Source organism: Mirounga leonina, unplaced genomic scaffold (assembly GCF_011800145.1).
Source record: "Mirounga leonina isolate KUSES-001 unplaced genomic scaffold, KU_Mleo_1.0 Mir_173, whole genome shotgun sequence".
Taxonomy (NCBI): domain Eukaryota; kingdom Metazoa; phylum Chordata; class Mammalia; order Carnivora; family Phocidae; genus Mirounga; species Mirounga leonina.
The window spans coordinates 63,343,100-63,359,412 of record NW_023270447.1 but is presented as its reverse complement, the minus strand read 5'-3'; the positions used below and the strand labels follow the sequence as shown (position 1 = coordinate 63,359,412).

Genomic DNA, 16,313 nt, shown 5'->3' with positions numbered 1-16,313 from the left:
AGTCAAGGTAGCTCCCAAAAGAGGATGTCCAGGATTTACCTGGGTAGAAAGAGAATACCAAGCAGGACATGAAGAGCATAGATGGATGCAGTCATGTTTCCAGAGAACTACAAATAATTTGGTAGGCTGCAATGAAAGGGGAGCACTGAGGTGGATGAGATTATTGTAGAGAGAGATGGGCAGGAACCCAACCATGAATGCTAAGAAGTTTGGACTTGAGTCCACAGGCAGCTGAGAGCCTTTGAAGGATTTGAACAAAATAACATGATATTAATTGTAATAATGTTAAATTAATAACAATTTGTAGATCACTTGAGTATGATTTGAGGAGCTGAGAATGGAAACAGATACTAAGACTGTTGAAGTACCTGAGGCAAATGTGATGAGATTTTATGCTGATGGTTGCAGCACAAGGAAGAGGAGATGAAATTGAGAAATTTAAAGAGAAGGTTGTTAGGCTTTGGAGGGTGAAAAAAATATTTTGAGGAAAACTGGAAGATTCAGTAGTGATGCATCCAATTGGGGAGGGAATACAAAAGGAAGAAATGAATTTGGGGGAAGAGGATGGAAAGCCAAGATGAGCTTGGTCTTTGGATGTGTTGAGCCTCAGTGGACTATGAGCCATGTATGTCTGATGACAAGGAAAGCAATGTGTTCTTACAAATACAGCAGCTTTATTCTCTGTTCCTTGTGAGGTTCTCAAGTCACTTTCATTAGCTAGTAACGAAGTGATTCTGACTCTTAAACCTTGTTTTTTTGGCTCTTAAGCAATTTCATTCTGCCACCTCCTTACCGTAAGTCTAAAGCACACCCCTGCCCCATGCCCAAGTGGTTTCTTAGTTCAGATCCTAGTAGGTAACAGGGGGTTCTCAATCTGTTCAAAAAGTGGCAGAAACCGTGGACCATCCTAGAGGCTAAGGCTACTACTGACTCCTGAGGACCTTTAGCTAATTTCTGTGGGCTTCAGTTTCCTCACCTGTAAGTGAGGAGATAAGGGGTATCCTCTTGAAAAATCACTTTCTATGATGTGAGTATGAGAAACATCTGGTGGCTTCATTCTTAAAATTCCTTATACTAGAGATTCTTAGCCCAGAACAAGAGAAAGTTGCTAATTGCTTAAGACTGAACTACATCCATTCAACTACTCCTAACTTCTACCCCTGAAAGGACCAAGTGAGTCATTTGTAATGGAACCAAATCCTAATTTTCAGAACTCTACTGAAAGTTTGCTTCAAGTACAAGCCAAAATGGTTCATCATAAGATTACTTTCTGTTCCAGTTGGAGCATCTTGCTTCATTTGATTTTTATCAAAGACAATGTTTTATGTCAAACACAGCATGTGCAGTTCTATGATAATACAGAAGGTCAGAGCTATTTTTGTAGGTTTTAGTACTACCATTTTTACTTGATATGTCTTTGGGATTTGTCCCAATGCTGGTCCAAACCTGGAAGCATTGACTTCGTTTTTAAAGCCTTTTTATTTTTATTTTTACTTTTAAAGATTTTGTTTATTAGAGAGCAGGGGGAGGAACAGCGGGAGAGCAACAAGCAAACTCAGCACTGAGCATGGAGCCCCATGCAGGGCTCTATCCCATGACCCTGAGATCACTACCTGAGCTGAAATCGAGTTGGAGGCTTAATTGACTGAGCCACCCAGGTGCCCCTCGGAGCCTTTTTAAATTCAAGAATGCCCTCTAAATGGTGGGTATAAGTTGGGTGTGCCAGACACTTTCATTCTATCATTTTGCCCAGGATTCTCTTGTTTCAGGGTTTCCCCATGTTCATGAACACCTGTGAAAGAGAGAGGGTGGGGAATGATGGAGAAGAAAGTTTTTGATAGTATTCCTAGAGGTTCCATCCCAAATCTATCCTCTTCTTTGTCCCAGGTTGCCTACTTCTGACCTGCATTGCCAAGAACATAGTCACTGGAGGATGGAATTTGTCATTAACCAAATATTTAAGTGCACCCCTATTTAGAGACCGTTTCAGATGCTTTGGGAGATAAAAATACCAAAGTAAATTTATCAAGGCATCTGCCAGTGTGGAGCTTTCATGTGAGGGCTGGGGTAGCTTAAACATTGTTAATCAAAGTGTGGCAGTGGACCAGCAGCATGGGCATCACCTCGGAGCTTGTTAGAGATGAATGTCAGGCCAGGCCCCATTCCAGACCTCGCCCCAAATCTGCATTTTAGTAAAATCTCCTAGATGATTCATAGGCACAGAAAAATCTGTGAAGCAATGACTAGAACAAAGTGGAAAGTACTGTGAGAATTCAGGATAATTATACTTTTTTAAAAGCACTTCACATAAAATTATCTTGTTGAATTTTCATAACTTCATGAAGTAGGTACTGTTACCCTCATTTGACAGATAAAAACTTAAGGGTGAAGTGTTTTGAGTTGCCGATAAAAGCTGGGAATAGGGGGCGCCTAGGTGGCTCAGTCATTAAGCGCCTGCCTGCAGCTCAGATCATGGTCCCAGAGTCCTGGGATCGAGCCCCACATCGGGCTCCCTGCTCCCTACTTCTCCCCCTTCTTGTGTTTCCTCTCTCGCTGTGTCTCTCTCTGTCAAATATTAAAAAAAAAAAAGCTGGGAATAGGCAGAGCCTAGTCTCCCAATTTCTTGATATCAGAGAGGGGAACTTAATGTGAAGGAAGAACATTGGAAGTTGCAAGTGGCATTTAAAGAAGTACCAAAAAACCATAGTTCTGTAATTGAGTATATTGTTTGTGGAAGTGAATAATGGGAAATAAAGTTTGAAGTATAAGTAAAAGCCAGGTCATGCAGATCCAATTCCAATCACACATCTATTATTGACATTTTCTCATTTGAGGAAAGAAAGGAAAACTGGTTCATACTGTTTCTGTGAGTCCATTTTTCTTCCTGAGAGAAACTTGTAAAAGAAGAGTTGCTCAGTCCCTTCTCCCCACTTCCCACCCCCACAATAGACTGTGATGCCTCCTGGCTTTATACTCCTAACTCCGGGGCAAAGCCTCCTCTTAGGTAGAGCTGAGTCTGGAAAGAGTGCCCCACTCTAATCTAACCTGCTTGGTCTACACCTGCAGGAATAGATTCTGTGACAGACTGCATTTGGAGGTCCGAACCACTTTGAGAAAGGTAACCAGGATAGGAGATTTAAAAACCTGTCAACCTGTATTTGACAGGTTTAGCCTGGAAAGTAGAGAAGACTGGAAGCACAGGAAAGATAGCCAAATATTCACTAAGCACGTACCATCTGCTAGCTCCCGGGTGTTGAACATGACACAGTAGGTTTCCTGCATTGTGGAGGTTAGAGTCTAGTAAAGAAGAGACAGTAAACAAAACACTACAAATGAAGTGCTACTAAGAAGCTATGGCGGTGATGGGACCTCAAAAAAGTCCAGGAAAAGCTTCCTTGAGGAAGCGATGTTAGAACTGCAACCTGAAGAACCAGTAGGAATTAGCCAGAGGATAATCCTATTATGTGCAAAGGCTTTGTGGTGTGTTCATGACATTGACAAGTCTGGTATAGCTAGTGCTGAGAGTCAAAATGGGAAGGGGAAAGGAGAGAAGGCTGGGTAGGTAAACAGCAACCAGGTAGTTTAGTGCCATGTAACCAGCTTCTAGATTTTGGATTTTGTCTGAAAGGCCATGAAGAACCTTCTGAAGCCATGAAAGTAGGCACTGCAGGAGTCATAAGTTAGAGTATGTATGCCAGAGTCCTAATACGGTCTGATGTGGAAGACTACTGGGTGGAAGTGACTGACTGCTGCCTGGTTGGCTGGATAGATGGATAGATGACTCTGTCTAAAGGTGGGCTGAGATGCCTTGCATAGTGATAATTCTTCACTGGAGGTTTTCAGGTATCTAAGAAGGGAGTCAAACTATAAATGGGCTTTTTGGACTAGATTCTTTTAAGGCACCATACACAATTGAGATTGACAATACCTTGTATTTGGTCATGGATGTCACTACAAATAATAGTTGCACTTATCTATACGGGTAGCTTGTTCTTTTATACAAATTATCAAATTCTCGTTACAGGCCTACAAGGTAGGAATTACTCCCACTTCACTAATGAAGATATTAGGGCTCAGGTTAAGTAAATTTGCTCAAGGTAACAAAGTTAGTGAGCAGGAAAGTCAAAAATTTTAACCCAGATCCATTGTACTCCCAAAGGCCTATGCTCTTAACAGCTACTCTGTAAAGATTCTATCCGAACAAGTACACAAATAGGGTAATAGGCACTTGATGAATGAACAGTTTAGGCCATAAAGGTATTTAGAATTCTTCCAGGGGACTTTGCATTCACCTAATATTTTATTTAATGCCCGCTATGTGCCAAGCCCTAGGGATACAGTAGCCAATTAAAGGGACATGGTCCCTGTCTTTCTTAAGTTTACAACAGTCAGGGAAGACATGTTAAATCAAAAATTGCACAAATAACTATAACTGGGTTAAATGCTTTGAAAGGAAAGTGTAAGGTGCCATGTAACAGGGAGATCTAATCTAGTATTGAGAGTCTCAAGTAATGATTTAGTTGTCACAGCCCCATCTTTCTCCAAAAAGTTTCTGGTTACCATTCTTTAATGATAACCTGTAATAGCCAAATCCAGAGTCTTATCTGAGTCACTTTTATTCCTTGCTAGAAAGGATTCTGACTATTGTCACTCACTAGCAGTCTGTGGGTCTAACATCAATAGCAGTCAGTCATATATCAGTAGGTCATTTCACCCTGACATAAGTACTGCATTTCCAACAGCACTCTAGACTCCTTTTTCTGGATGTGTCTCTGACACCCCAAGCAACTTGTCATACCACTTCCTACAAGAACAAAACAACCATTCCTCCTATTCCAAGCCTCCCTGTTACTGTTCTTTCAACCAGAATGAACAAATTGGAATAGCATCAGACAGTGTTTTTCTAAAAATTGTCATAACCTTTTCTCCTCTTCCTTTTTGCCTCTCCCCTCCTATTGGTGCAAACCCTCTTTTGGATTCTTGCTGTCTTCACAATTGATCTCAGTTTAGAATATACACGTTGAGTGAACTCTTACAAGTTTTTTGGGTACAGACCGTAGATACTGTATTTTCATACCTCCTTGCTGAATGTATATAGGTACTAGTCAGTAAATAATTGATTTGATAACATGTCATATAAGTTATTATACAGCACACTACAGTTCACAAAGTGTTTAGAAAATTACACCATCTGTTTCTGATACAAACCTTGCAAAGGATGTGGAATCCCCATCTGTAACCAGATGAGCAAAATGAGGCTCAAATATGTTTAGTCTTCTCAAAGATCACAATTTCTAAACAATAGTGACATGTGAAAAAAGGGAATGCTACAAAATAATCCAGTAATAACCTCCCTACACATTTACCAAGTAAACTATTCATTCTTTAGGAAAGATTTCTTTAAATTCTCTCCTCAAATCTCCACTTAACCTCAGTTTTCTCATTTGCCATGTGAAAATAATTGCTGTCCCTTCCATGTATCATTGGAAATGTTCTATATCTACACTCCCTGAGAAGGTAACCACTAGCCACATTGGCTGCTTAAATGTAATTAAAATTAAATGTAAAATTCAATTCCTCGGCCACACTATTCACATTCCAAGTGACTAGTGGCTACCATATTGGACAGAGCAGATAGAGAATATTTCCATCATTGCAGAAAGTTCTATTGGACAGTGCTGTGCTACAGCTAGAACTTGCCAAAGATCAAGGAAAGCAATATGACTGAACTGAAAATCCAGGCCATGTCTGGTTGGTTTGGAGTGAGAAAGTTCACTGGGTGAGTGGGAAGCAAGCTGACCTTTAGAACAGTGACATCACAATGCACAGTTCACTGGCTCTAGAACACCTGGGCTCCAGGCCACTCTCCCTAACTCGTATCTAGGTTCCTGAAGCTTCTCTACATGTAGTTCCTGGAGCTGCTGTCTTATTAAAATGTCAACATCTTTTCCTTCATCTGTCTGGGACAACATCATAGATTATCTTTCTCTGAGCTCGATATGGAATTGGCTACAAGCAAGTCTTCTGGGAGAGACTAGTCCACCTCAGCAAACAAATTTGGGTCTACTAGATAATTTTGCTCCAACTGTGCAAGTTATCCTGGGGATTTCCTTTTTGCTTTTGTTGGGAATAGGAGTATATGCCTTATGGAAACGAAGTGTTCAGTCAATTCAGGTTATACTCTTTTGTTACAGAGGAATTTAAATAGTTCTAAATTGAAATTTGGTTAGCTCTCTCCTGCATTGTGCTACCCAGTTTTAAAACCATGCAGATGAGCAAAGATAAACCCTAGTCTCTGAAATTGGTTGAAACTAGGTTAACCTTAAAAACTTTACCAATTAGGTTTTGAGCATAAAATGCTCTTTCTCACAGTAATCTTTGGCTTGTTCTAGAATAAAATAGATCAAACAAGTTCATAAACTGAGAAGGCAGCCTAACCCCAAATTTATATGATCACATACTCATCTTTGATTTTCTACTATGTGCCAGACACCATGAGGGGTACCTTTTAAAAGAATAGGCATTACAAATATAATTGGGATCTTGGGTTTGGCCTTTCTGTTCTTACTGTGACATTGTTCTGTAACCGATGGCAAGGCATGTATATTCATTTAGGCATCACAATATTTTCATTATTTCTTTGTTTTAACAATATCAGGCTCAGTAAATATACAGGGGTTCTTTTTGGGAATAGGAGTATAATTGGTTGGGATTGTAAGAAACATTTAGGATTTTACATACTTCTAATCACCAATAATAACTTAATAGTTTAATCACCAGCAATAATAGCTATATTTACAATATAGTCAAAATGCTTTTAGAATCCCAACAATTCCATGAAATGGATAGAGGTTATTTTCATATGACAAGGAAACAGGTGCATTGAGGTTCAGTGGAAATCTAAGGGGGTAGGATTTTAAAAGGACTTTCTTAAAGTTTACTTGGTAAATGCTGAGAGAAGTTATTACTGGATCATTTTGTAGCATTCACTTTTCATATATCACTACTGTCAAGGAATCATGGTCACATGCATTCTCTTAACCTTTCAAAACCCTGCATGGATCATTTTGTAGCATTCACTTTTCATATATCACTATTGTCAAGGAATTATGGTCACATGCATTCTCTTAACCTTTCAAAACCCTGCATGGTAGGCAAGGCAGAGAGTATCATATCCATCTTGTGGGTGAGGGAACTTTGTTATCATTGAACCAAGTTGACATAGATTGTAAAAACTGGCAAATCTGAGATTTGAACCTAATTTTTAGGATTCCAAATTCAAATCTTCTCCAAAATCTCATTTACTATAATCCAACTAACCTAAATCCCCAACAGGGATATGTGGGTACACACACATTTCAATTAGCTAATAGAAGAATATAAGGTCAAAACAAAACAAAACAGAGCTATTACTGTAATTCTCGGTTCTGCTCTTGTTTGGTTAATGTTCAGCTCAATTAGATGAATTTGCAGCCCTCCAGACACCTCAGCCAAGAAAGAGGTAGTATAACAAGTGATTAATAGCATGGGCTCTGGAGTTGGACTGCTGGGGTACAAAATTCTTGGTCCCATCACTTGCTGTGTGAACTGAGAGCAGCCAGCCTCCAAAACCCCACTTTCCTTATCTGTAAGATGGGTTTGTCAACAGTCCCTCCCTTACGGTGGTTATGAGGGTTAAAGGAGATACTGTGTGTAGAAAGCTCAGCACACAATGAATGCTCAATAAACAGTGCCAGTTATCATAATAAGGAAAAAAGATGATTGGTTTTTAATTTTTCTCCTGACAGGAATCTGTCCTAGGTCGTTTTTAAAAAATGTTTTTCCCCATGACCAGGAAATACAGTTTTTCAGACCACAGTGTCCTGAGGGAACTTACATGGAAGTCAGAATTCCTGGATTTCAGTCCTGGTTCTGTCATTTCCAAATATATGAGCTTGGACAATGTTAGGGTCCAAACGGGAAGGTATTTAAATGGTTACCCAGTTCTGGGCTTTTTCTACATAAATAGGTCATTTGTAGGCAAAACAACCTCCTAGCACAGAGCCCTGCGTGTGGCAAATTTTTAGCAAATGGTATCTGTTATTATCATCTTTATTAATTAAATGCAAATAACAATCCCTGACCTGCCTGTCACTCTATTTTGTGATAAAGATCAAAAGACAAAATAGATATGAAGATGTTTTGCTAAACAGAAGGCTTGGCATAGGAATGAGGGATTATTGTTACTACTAGGTTTTTGCTTTGAATCTGAGGCATTCCCATGAATAAACAAGTAACGTTCAACTTCTGTTGTTTTATTTTAGAAAATATTGTTGTTTGTAATCACCCTCTACAAACTTTACAAGAAGGGCTCAGATTTTTTTCAGGCTTTGCTGGTCAGCCCAGAAGGGAATCATCTCCCAATTCAAGACAATAATCTCTTTCTGTCCTTGGGTCTGCAAGAGAGAATTTTGAAAAAACTTCAGGCAGTGGAAAACAAAGTGAAGGACCTGGAGGGGATGATCATTTCCCACAAACCTGCCACGAAGAGGGATTGCTCCTCAGAGCCTTACTGCAGCTGCTCTGACTGCCAGAGCCCCTTGCCCACATCAGGGTTCACGTCCACGTCTGAAATGTGACAGACTCCAATCTTTTCCAGAGAAGCACTGTCTTTCCCTCGTGTGTGTGGTGGTGTATCAATAAAGATAGAGAATTATATTGAAATGACCCTGCAAGGACTGGCTCTCTATTCAGTAGGGGCCGGCTTCTATGTGTGTGGTGGGATAATGTGGCGTGAACTAGTGGTCAAAAATGTCTCAGAGATGATGATGCCACTGGGTAGGCTGGAGGCCATAAACAGCCATATAGAAAAGGAGAGCCAAACTGGGATCCATGGGAAAAGAAGGGAAAGTGGGTCAGGTATATGGCCTTGAGCTCCATGCTGAAGAGGCTGGGTTAGATAGAATAAACACAGCAAAAAAGTGCTGCTGAGGGGTAGTGCTGTGTGCTGTCCTATAGAGGAAGGCTGGCTCTTGTGCTGGCCTTCAGCCTAAAGGTCTGTCTGCATTAATTACCCAGAGATGGACAAGGATGGGGTGGACATAAAGGACTCTTTACTTTTATCCAACTTTTATTGATACTTACTCTGGGCTAAGCATTATGATAATCCTTAGGAATCTGTCCTTTGTGTTTCAGGAGCACCCGGTTTGGCTGGTTGGGCAGCTAATTTCAGAACAAGGAGTTATATATAACACAGTGGAATCACATCATCTTGAACTCAGCTGAATTCTCCTTTGTGAATCCCAGCTTGGCAGGGAGGGAAGGAGGCACCTACCCGTCATTTCACTTGATGAGTGTGTACTCTGACGGGGGTGGGGGGGTGGCAGCAGATCATCCCCTCAGCGGGTGGTTCTCAGATTCCACAAGCCTTATAGTGTGTGCATTTTTGCCACAGTAAATGTGATTATACAGCCATTGAAATACTTTGTAAGTATCTGACACCCAAATGAAATACTTCATTTGTGCAAAGAAAGACACAGTGATTTATTGCCATGCTGAAGAAAAACCTGGCTGTACTATTCAACAGGAGACAATATAACAATCTCCTTAGTGGCATCTTCCTAAGGGATTATGAGGGTAATTTTGATCATAATTTTTGTCCGGTGCACGGCATTAAAATGCAACCTCTGTATAATACAGTGTAGTCAGTGTAAAAACAGGTCGGTGAATACAGAGTAGGTCCAGGAAAGGCTTTGCTAAGGAAGTGACACTGAGTAGTCCCATAAAGGGTTACATGGGCAGACGATGAAATGGAAGGTATTCATGCTTCACGAATTACCTTGGAGCCATATAAAAAAGAGGGAGGCTTGGCTGGAGAACAGGAGAATTTCAGGGTGGCTGAAGCACTGGCTATTTCCTAAGCTACAGTGAAGAATTTTGGCTTCAGGGTAAGACACTAATCTCATCCCAGGTCAGATTTAATTCATGATGTGGTGAACAGAACAGATGGAAGTTACCAACAATGTGCGTTATCTGACAGTGTGGGTGAGTAGTTTGTTAACTCTGCTGCTGAAGGTGTGCCATGCAATCTTTTAAAGTCAATTTCTCAGGGCACCTGGCTGGTTCAGTTGGTAGCACATGTGATTCTTGATCTCGGGGTCATGAGTTCGAGCCCAACGTTGGGTGTAGAGAGATTACTTTTTAAAAATTTAATTAAAAGAAATTTGGAAAAATTGAAGTCAATGTCTCAATTTTTTGCACTGTCTACATTTCAGTGTCTTCCTGTATAGTTCCAGTCATCTTGTCTTAGTTACATCTCTGGGGTATTTCAAAGGGAAGTGTCAGAAGAAGGGCCTAGAAGAATAGACTGATGTCAGGTAATGAAGGCACTTAAAGGTCATACCATGTTGTTGGAAATGGATCATTGTAGGTTTTTAGACAGGGGAGTAACATAGATATGGTAGTCTGTGTGGGAGATAGAATAGAATGAGCTAGATGTAGAAGATAAAACAGGCTGGCTGCTTCTTTGAGGATACACAGTGTTGTAGAAACTGAGGGAGCCACCTTGTTTCTGGCTCTCAGCTCCCCAGAAAGGGTGTGTGATTCACACCACAATCACAAGAGATTGACACCAAATATTCATTCCCAGTGTGGGGAGTCGGTCATTCTTGAGACCAGAGCACTTACGTCCAGGGCATCAGTTAAGGAAACTTGGATGCGTGGTAAGCAGAGAATCAAGGCAAAATGGAGAAAGGGCTTGAGAGCTACTTTATCCTTCAGGTTAGATGGGGTAGATGAACTATTCTACACCAGTGTCCACCACTCTAGAGAGGAGAATCCTTATCCTCCAAATTCAGGCTGTCTCCTTTGGCAAAACGCTGACAATAATCTGTTTTGAGGCTCCCATTTCAGTCTTTACACACACCAGCCCCTCTATTTACAAACACTATCTGCAGTGAACAAATGATTCACTTTCCATACTTTATTTTCCCTCTGCTGATACCACCCTAGTCTAAGCCCCCATCATTTCTCACCTGGATTCTCAAAATGGCCTCCTAACTGGACTCCCTGCTTCCATCTGTGTTCCCGTTCAATTTATTCTCCACACAGTGGGCAAAGAGATGTTAGTTCTCTGCTCAAAACCTTCCAATGGCTTCTCATTTCACTCTGAGTAAAGGTCAAGTTCTTAACTAAAGGATTGTGCATGTTGACATGATCTGCCCTCCCGCTCCTTCTTACTCTCTTCTTTCCACACCCTCTTATTCCTCAAATATGCTAACCATTGTCTGGTCGTAGGGCCTTTGCACTTGCTATTCACTGTGGCACACTTTCCCCAGATACCCATGTGGCTTCTTCTCTTACTTTCTTTAGGTTTATGCTCAAATGTCAATCTGAGAGGTCTTCCTTGACTACTTTAAACTTTTTTTTAAAGATTTTATTTATTTATTTGAGAGAGCGAGCAAGAGAGCAAGAGAAGGGGGAAGGGCAGAGGGAGAGAGAATCCTAAGCAGACTCCTCACTGAGCCTGGAGCCCAACATGGGGCTCAATACCACGACCCCGAGCTGAAATAAAGAGTTGGACGTCCAACGGACTGAGACACCCCATCTAACCTGAAGGATAAAGTAGCTCTCAAGCCCTTTCTCCATTTTGCTCCTTCTTTGACTATTTCATATAAAGAAGGTGCCCTCATACCAACATGCTGTATCCCCCTTTCCCTGCCTTTTCTGACAGCACCTATCACCTCCTCCACTTTTACTGTTATGTATTTGGATATTATCCATCTTCCCCTCCATCTACCCTAGCCCACTAAGAATATAAGCTTCAGGAGAGAAAGTTCACTGTCTAGTTCACTGCTATATCCCAGGCACCCAGAATAATGCCTGGTACTTAGCAGATATTCAATATTCATTGAATGAATGAGTGAATTCCAGTCTTCCCTTGAGAAACCTCTTACCAGCTTCCTGTTCCCTTATCTCTTCAGACACATGGTGACAGATCAACACTATGATGAGGTTCTCCCAAGTACGGAGAGCTAGTAGCTAGTCTTTATAGGGCCAGATACATTGCTAAAAGCTTTACATGATTTTTCTCATTTGTTCCTCACAATAGGAGGTGGTAAGTACTATTACTCTCATTTTACTGATGAGAAACTGATGCACAGAGATATTAAGTAACTTGCTAATATGTGGTGCAACTGTGACTGGCACTCAATCAGCCTGATTCTAAATCTGTGCTCTTAGCCACAAAGTTTGGTTGGCAGGAGTTTCTGTGAGGCTTTTGGACAAACTGCAGCAGGATGGAGCTGGATGAACCCAGACAGATGAAGCAAGAAAACCGAAGAGGGCATGGCAATGACAGCCCAAAGGAGAGAGAATTTTGAAAAAATGTTTATCCCCTCATATTTTTAAGTTGATAACTAAGTTTTCATCATAGGGGCACCTGGGTGGCTCAGTCGGTTAAGCCTCCAACTCTTGATTTCAGCTCAGGTCATGACCTCAGGGTTGTGAGTTGGAGCCCTGCTGGCTGTGGAGCCTGCTTGGGATTCTCTCTCTCCCTCTCCCTCTTCTCGCCCAACCCCTGCACATTCGTGTGTGTGTGTGTGCACTCTTTCTCTCTCTAAAAATACAAAAAAAGTTTTCATCATAAATATAAATAGCTACAATAAATATAAACTCTGGCAAACTATAAATAATGACATTTGAAGATAAAGCTGTTAAACCCTTTTTATAGTGTATCCAACAGATTCTACGTAACAATGGCCATCATCATCCATTTAAAATTACACAAATGAGCTCTTTTTAAATTTTTAAAAATGAACATATAATGTATTATTTGTTTCAGGGGTACAGGTCTGTGATTCATCAGTCTTACACAATTCACAGCGCTCACCATAGCACATACCCTCCCCAATGTCCATCACCCAGCCACCCCATCCCTCCCACCCCTCTCCACTCCAGCAACCCTCAGTTTATTTCCTGAGATTAAGAGTCTCTTATGGTCTGTCTCCCTCTCTGGTTTCATCTTGTTTCATTTTTTCCTCCCTTCCCCTATGCCCCTCTGTCTTGTTTCTCAAATTCCTCATATCAGTGAGATCATATGATAATTGTCTCTTTGATTTATTTCACTTAGCATAATACCTTCTAGTTCCATCCACATCATTGCAAATAGCAAGATTTCATTTTTTTGATGGCTGCATAATATTCTATTGTATATATATACCACATCTTGTTTATCCATTCATCTGTTGATGGACATCAACAGCTCTTTCCATAGTTTGGCTATTGTGGACATTCTGCTATAAACTTTGGTGTGCGCGTGCGCCTTCAGATCACTACATTTGTATCTTTGGGGTAAATACCCAGTAGTGCAATTGCTGGGTCATAGGGTAGCTCTGTTTTCACACAAATGAGCTCTTTAACATTTGGTAATTCTATATTGTTCTTTTATCATCTCTACATTATATTTATGTTCTACTCTCCCATAAAATGTTATCCAAATAATTTTTATGTTTCAAAAACCTTTTATTGATCACTTAATCATGATACAAGTATGTATTAAGGGAATTTTAAAAAATTCCTGTAATTGTATAGCTCTCTGTATCAGAATTCTGAGTTGAGTAATCATTACAAGTATCTTTAATATACAGCTGCTCAAATGGCACGATTATAAATTTTGATAATAGATAAATATAAAAGGTAAAACTGTACTGGAAATGCATCTCTCAGTGAGATGGATGGGGCTTCCCCACCAATTAATGAATGTATCTAAATGACTATTTCTTTTTTTTTTTTTTAAGATTTTATTTATTTATTTGAGCCAGAGAGAATGAGAGAGAGAGAGAGAGAGCACATGAGAGGGGGGAGGGTCAGAGGGAGAAGCAGACTCCCTGCCAAGCAGGGAGCCCGATGTGGGACTCAATCCTGGGACTCCAGGATCATGACCTGAGCCTAAGGCAGTCGCTTAACCAACTGAGCCACCCAGGCGCCCCTCTAAATGACTATTTCTTACTGCTAGATTAACAGGGTTCAGTTTCAATTTTCTCTTTTCATAGATACAGTGCCAAGAAATACTACTCACATAAATAGATGGGAATGCTGGTAATTTTGTTATAGAAATATCAGTGGGGCGCCTGGGTGGCTCAGTTAAGTGTCTGCCTTCAGCTCAGGTCATGATCCCAGGGTCCTGGGATCGAGTCCCGCATCCGGCTCCCTGCTCCTCGGGAAGCCTGCTTCTCCCTCTCCCACTCGCCCTGCTTGTGTTCCCTTTCCCGCTGTGTCTCTCTGTCAAATAAATAAATAAAATCTTTAAAAAAATGTCAATCAATTCTTTGGTTTCCTTCTGAGTGATATGCCAGAAGTCAAATAGTGTTCCTTCCTCAGCTGACAGTTCAATTAGGTCTACTACTAATTCTGTTGAAGGCAAAAAACAAAAAATAAAACGGAAACAATCTGTCTAGCAAAAGAATTTATCCTGTCATTACAGTCCTTCACTTTCTCAAGTGATTTTTAATTATACTGATTACTTTCTCTTAGAGGCATTTAGAAAGAGTTGGGAAGTTGGAGATGTTAATTTCAACACATCTTTAGCATTACAATATTAACTGTAATTTAAATATATTTTAGTTGCAGCTGCAGATTTAGCTCAATTTATTGTAAATAATAATTATGCAAATTAGCAACGCCAGTCTCTTTGACAAACCAATTAACCAAATTAGACTTTCCTTGGTGAGAAAAATTTTCCCTTTTCACGTCAAACAAATGTGTTAACAGGTGTTCCCCTGACCACATTTCACTTCTCAATTCCCAAGATAAACATGGCACCGGGCTTTGACTGAGTTTGTCCTTAGAGAAAGTAAGGCGCTTTCAGTTCAGCTGTTTTTTGTTTTTAATTTTTTTTTTTTTTATTCATGTGACAGAGAGAGAGAGAGGGAATATGAGCAGGGGAGAGGGAGAAGCAGACTCCTCGCTGAGCCAGGAGCCTGATATGGGGCTCGATCCCAGGACCCCGAGATCATGCCCTGAGCTGAAGGCAGACGCCTAACCATCTGAGCCACCCAGGCGCCCCAGTTCAGCTGTTTTTAAACCTATGCTTTCCTTGCTTTGCTCCAGAACACCCTCTCAGGCAAAATGCCACCTCCACCTTCACTTGGCGGGGCAGAGGCAAGGACTTTAAACGAACATCTCATCACTACCGCCCACTCTCCAACAGGCCTGCACTCAGAACACCCCGATGCGGGCCAAAATACTGCACTTTTAATACCAAGTCTCGCTCCTAGCTATCCCTTTAGGCCTAAGGTATCCCGGGCGTGGACACGGGTCGAAGTCAGCCCCTCGGCCGTGCTTCCCAGCCACCTCAGGGCGGGGGCGGGGGCGGCGGCCCCGTCTGCGTCAGGCCCCGCTTAGTCCCGACTTCCACTGGGCTCGCCTCGGCCGGGAAAGCCAGCGCAAGCCCCCGACCGAAGGATGCGCCTGCCGCTCGGGAGAAAGCGAGAGCTTCCCCGACCCAGGAGGGAGGCCGGAACCCTCGGCGGGAACCGGGCGTGGAGGGGAGGGAGGGGGCAGAAAGCTGGCGTCACGCAGCTCGGCACGATCGCGCCGAGCCGGGGCCGGCTGCGGCCGGAACTCGGCGTAAGGACTTCGGCACGTCTCGGGCCGGAAGTGGGGAAGGCGCGATTGTCCTTTTCCGGCAGAAAGTAGGAGGCCCTGGGGGCGTCGCCATGGGGAAGAGTGTTGGTGTAACACTGCGGGCTGCGCGGAGGGGGTGGGATGGAGGCGGGTGTCGGTGTAGGGGCGCTCGGAACGGACGGATATCGCTGTGGCGCTGCGGGGACGCTCTGAGGGGACTGGTGTCGGTGTGGCACTGGTGCACGCTGAAGGAGCCGGCGGAACCGGGTGGCCATGGGGATGTGGGCGTCGCTGGACGCGATGTGGGAGATGCCAGCTGAGAAGCGTATCTTCGGGGCTGTGCTGCTCTTCTCCTGGACGGTGTATCTTTGGGAGACCTTCCTAGCACAGCGGCAGGTGAGCCTAGACAGGGCCCACCCGACCCCGACACCTGGGCAGCCCAGGCCGGCGTCGATCTCGACCCCGAGTCCCTGGATGATTGCTGTGGCCTCAGCACCCGCTTCGACCCCGGGGGTCCCTGAGAGGCCTCCTAACTTGGCCCGATGGCGGGCTTGGCCTTGAGGGTATCTCGTGCCTCTGGGAGGTTTTCCGCAACGTGATCCTGGGACTCAGGAGGGTCAGGGCCTGGTGAAACGGAAAGCAGGGCTGCCGCCTGGTCAACTTGAGCTCTGTCTGGCCCACAGCTTTCTCAGGCCCCTCAAAAGGAAGGC

The 16,313-nt window shown here is 42.5% G+C and overlaps 2 protein-coding genes across 3 annotated transcripts in view; both read left to right on the top strand.

Annotated features, from left to right (window-relative positions):
• The first annotated feature begins 5,933 nt into the window (after positions 1 to 5,933).
• On the top strand, positions 5,934 to 9,374 carry TMCO2 (transmembrane and coiled-coil domains 2). The gene is made up of 2 exons (XM_035020184.1): positions 5,934 to 6,174; positions 8,304 to 9,374. The coding sequence occupies exons 1-2, from the start codon at positions 5,935 to 5,937 to the stop codon at positions 8,616 to 8,618; spliced, it is 555 nt and encodes a 184-aa protein (XP_034876075.1). The 5' UTR covers position 5,934; the 3' UTR covers positions 8,619 to 9,374.
• Positions 9,375 to 15,713: 6,339 nt separating this feature from the next.
• ZMPSTE24 (zinc metallopeptidase STE24) overlaps positions 15,714 to 16,313 on the top strand; it is a 45,326-nt gene continuing 44,726 nt past the window's right edge. For both annotated transcript variants that reach the window (XM_035018915.1, XM_035018914.1), the window contains exon 1: positions 15,714 to 15,999. In XM_035018915.1, coding sequence (XP_034874806.1) covers positions 15,877 to 15,999 — 123 coding nt within the window. In that variant the 5' untranslated portion in view covers positions 15,714 to 15,876. The remainder of the gene's footprint in view (positions 16,000 to 16,313) is intronic.

What these genes read in the sequence shown, in the direction of transcription:
- TMCO2 (XM_035020184.1), top strand. Translation starts at nt 5,935, where the DNA reads ATGTCAACATCTTTTCCTTCATCTGTCTGGGACAACATCATAGATTAT. An exon ending in GAAGTGTTCAGTCAATTCAG is followed by an intron (nt 6,175 to 8,303) that starts GTTATACTCTTT and finishes GTTTTATTTTAG; the next exon opens with AAAATATTGTTGTTTGTAAT.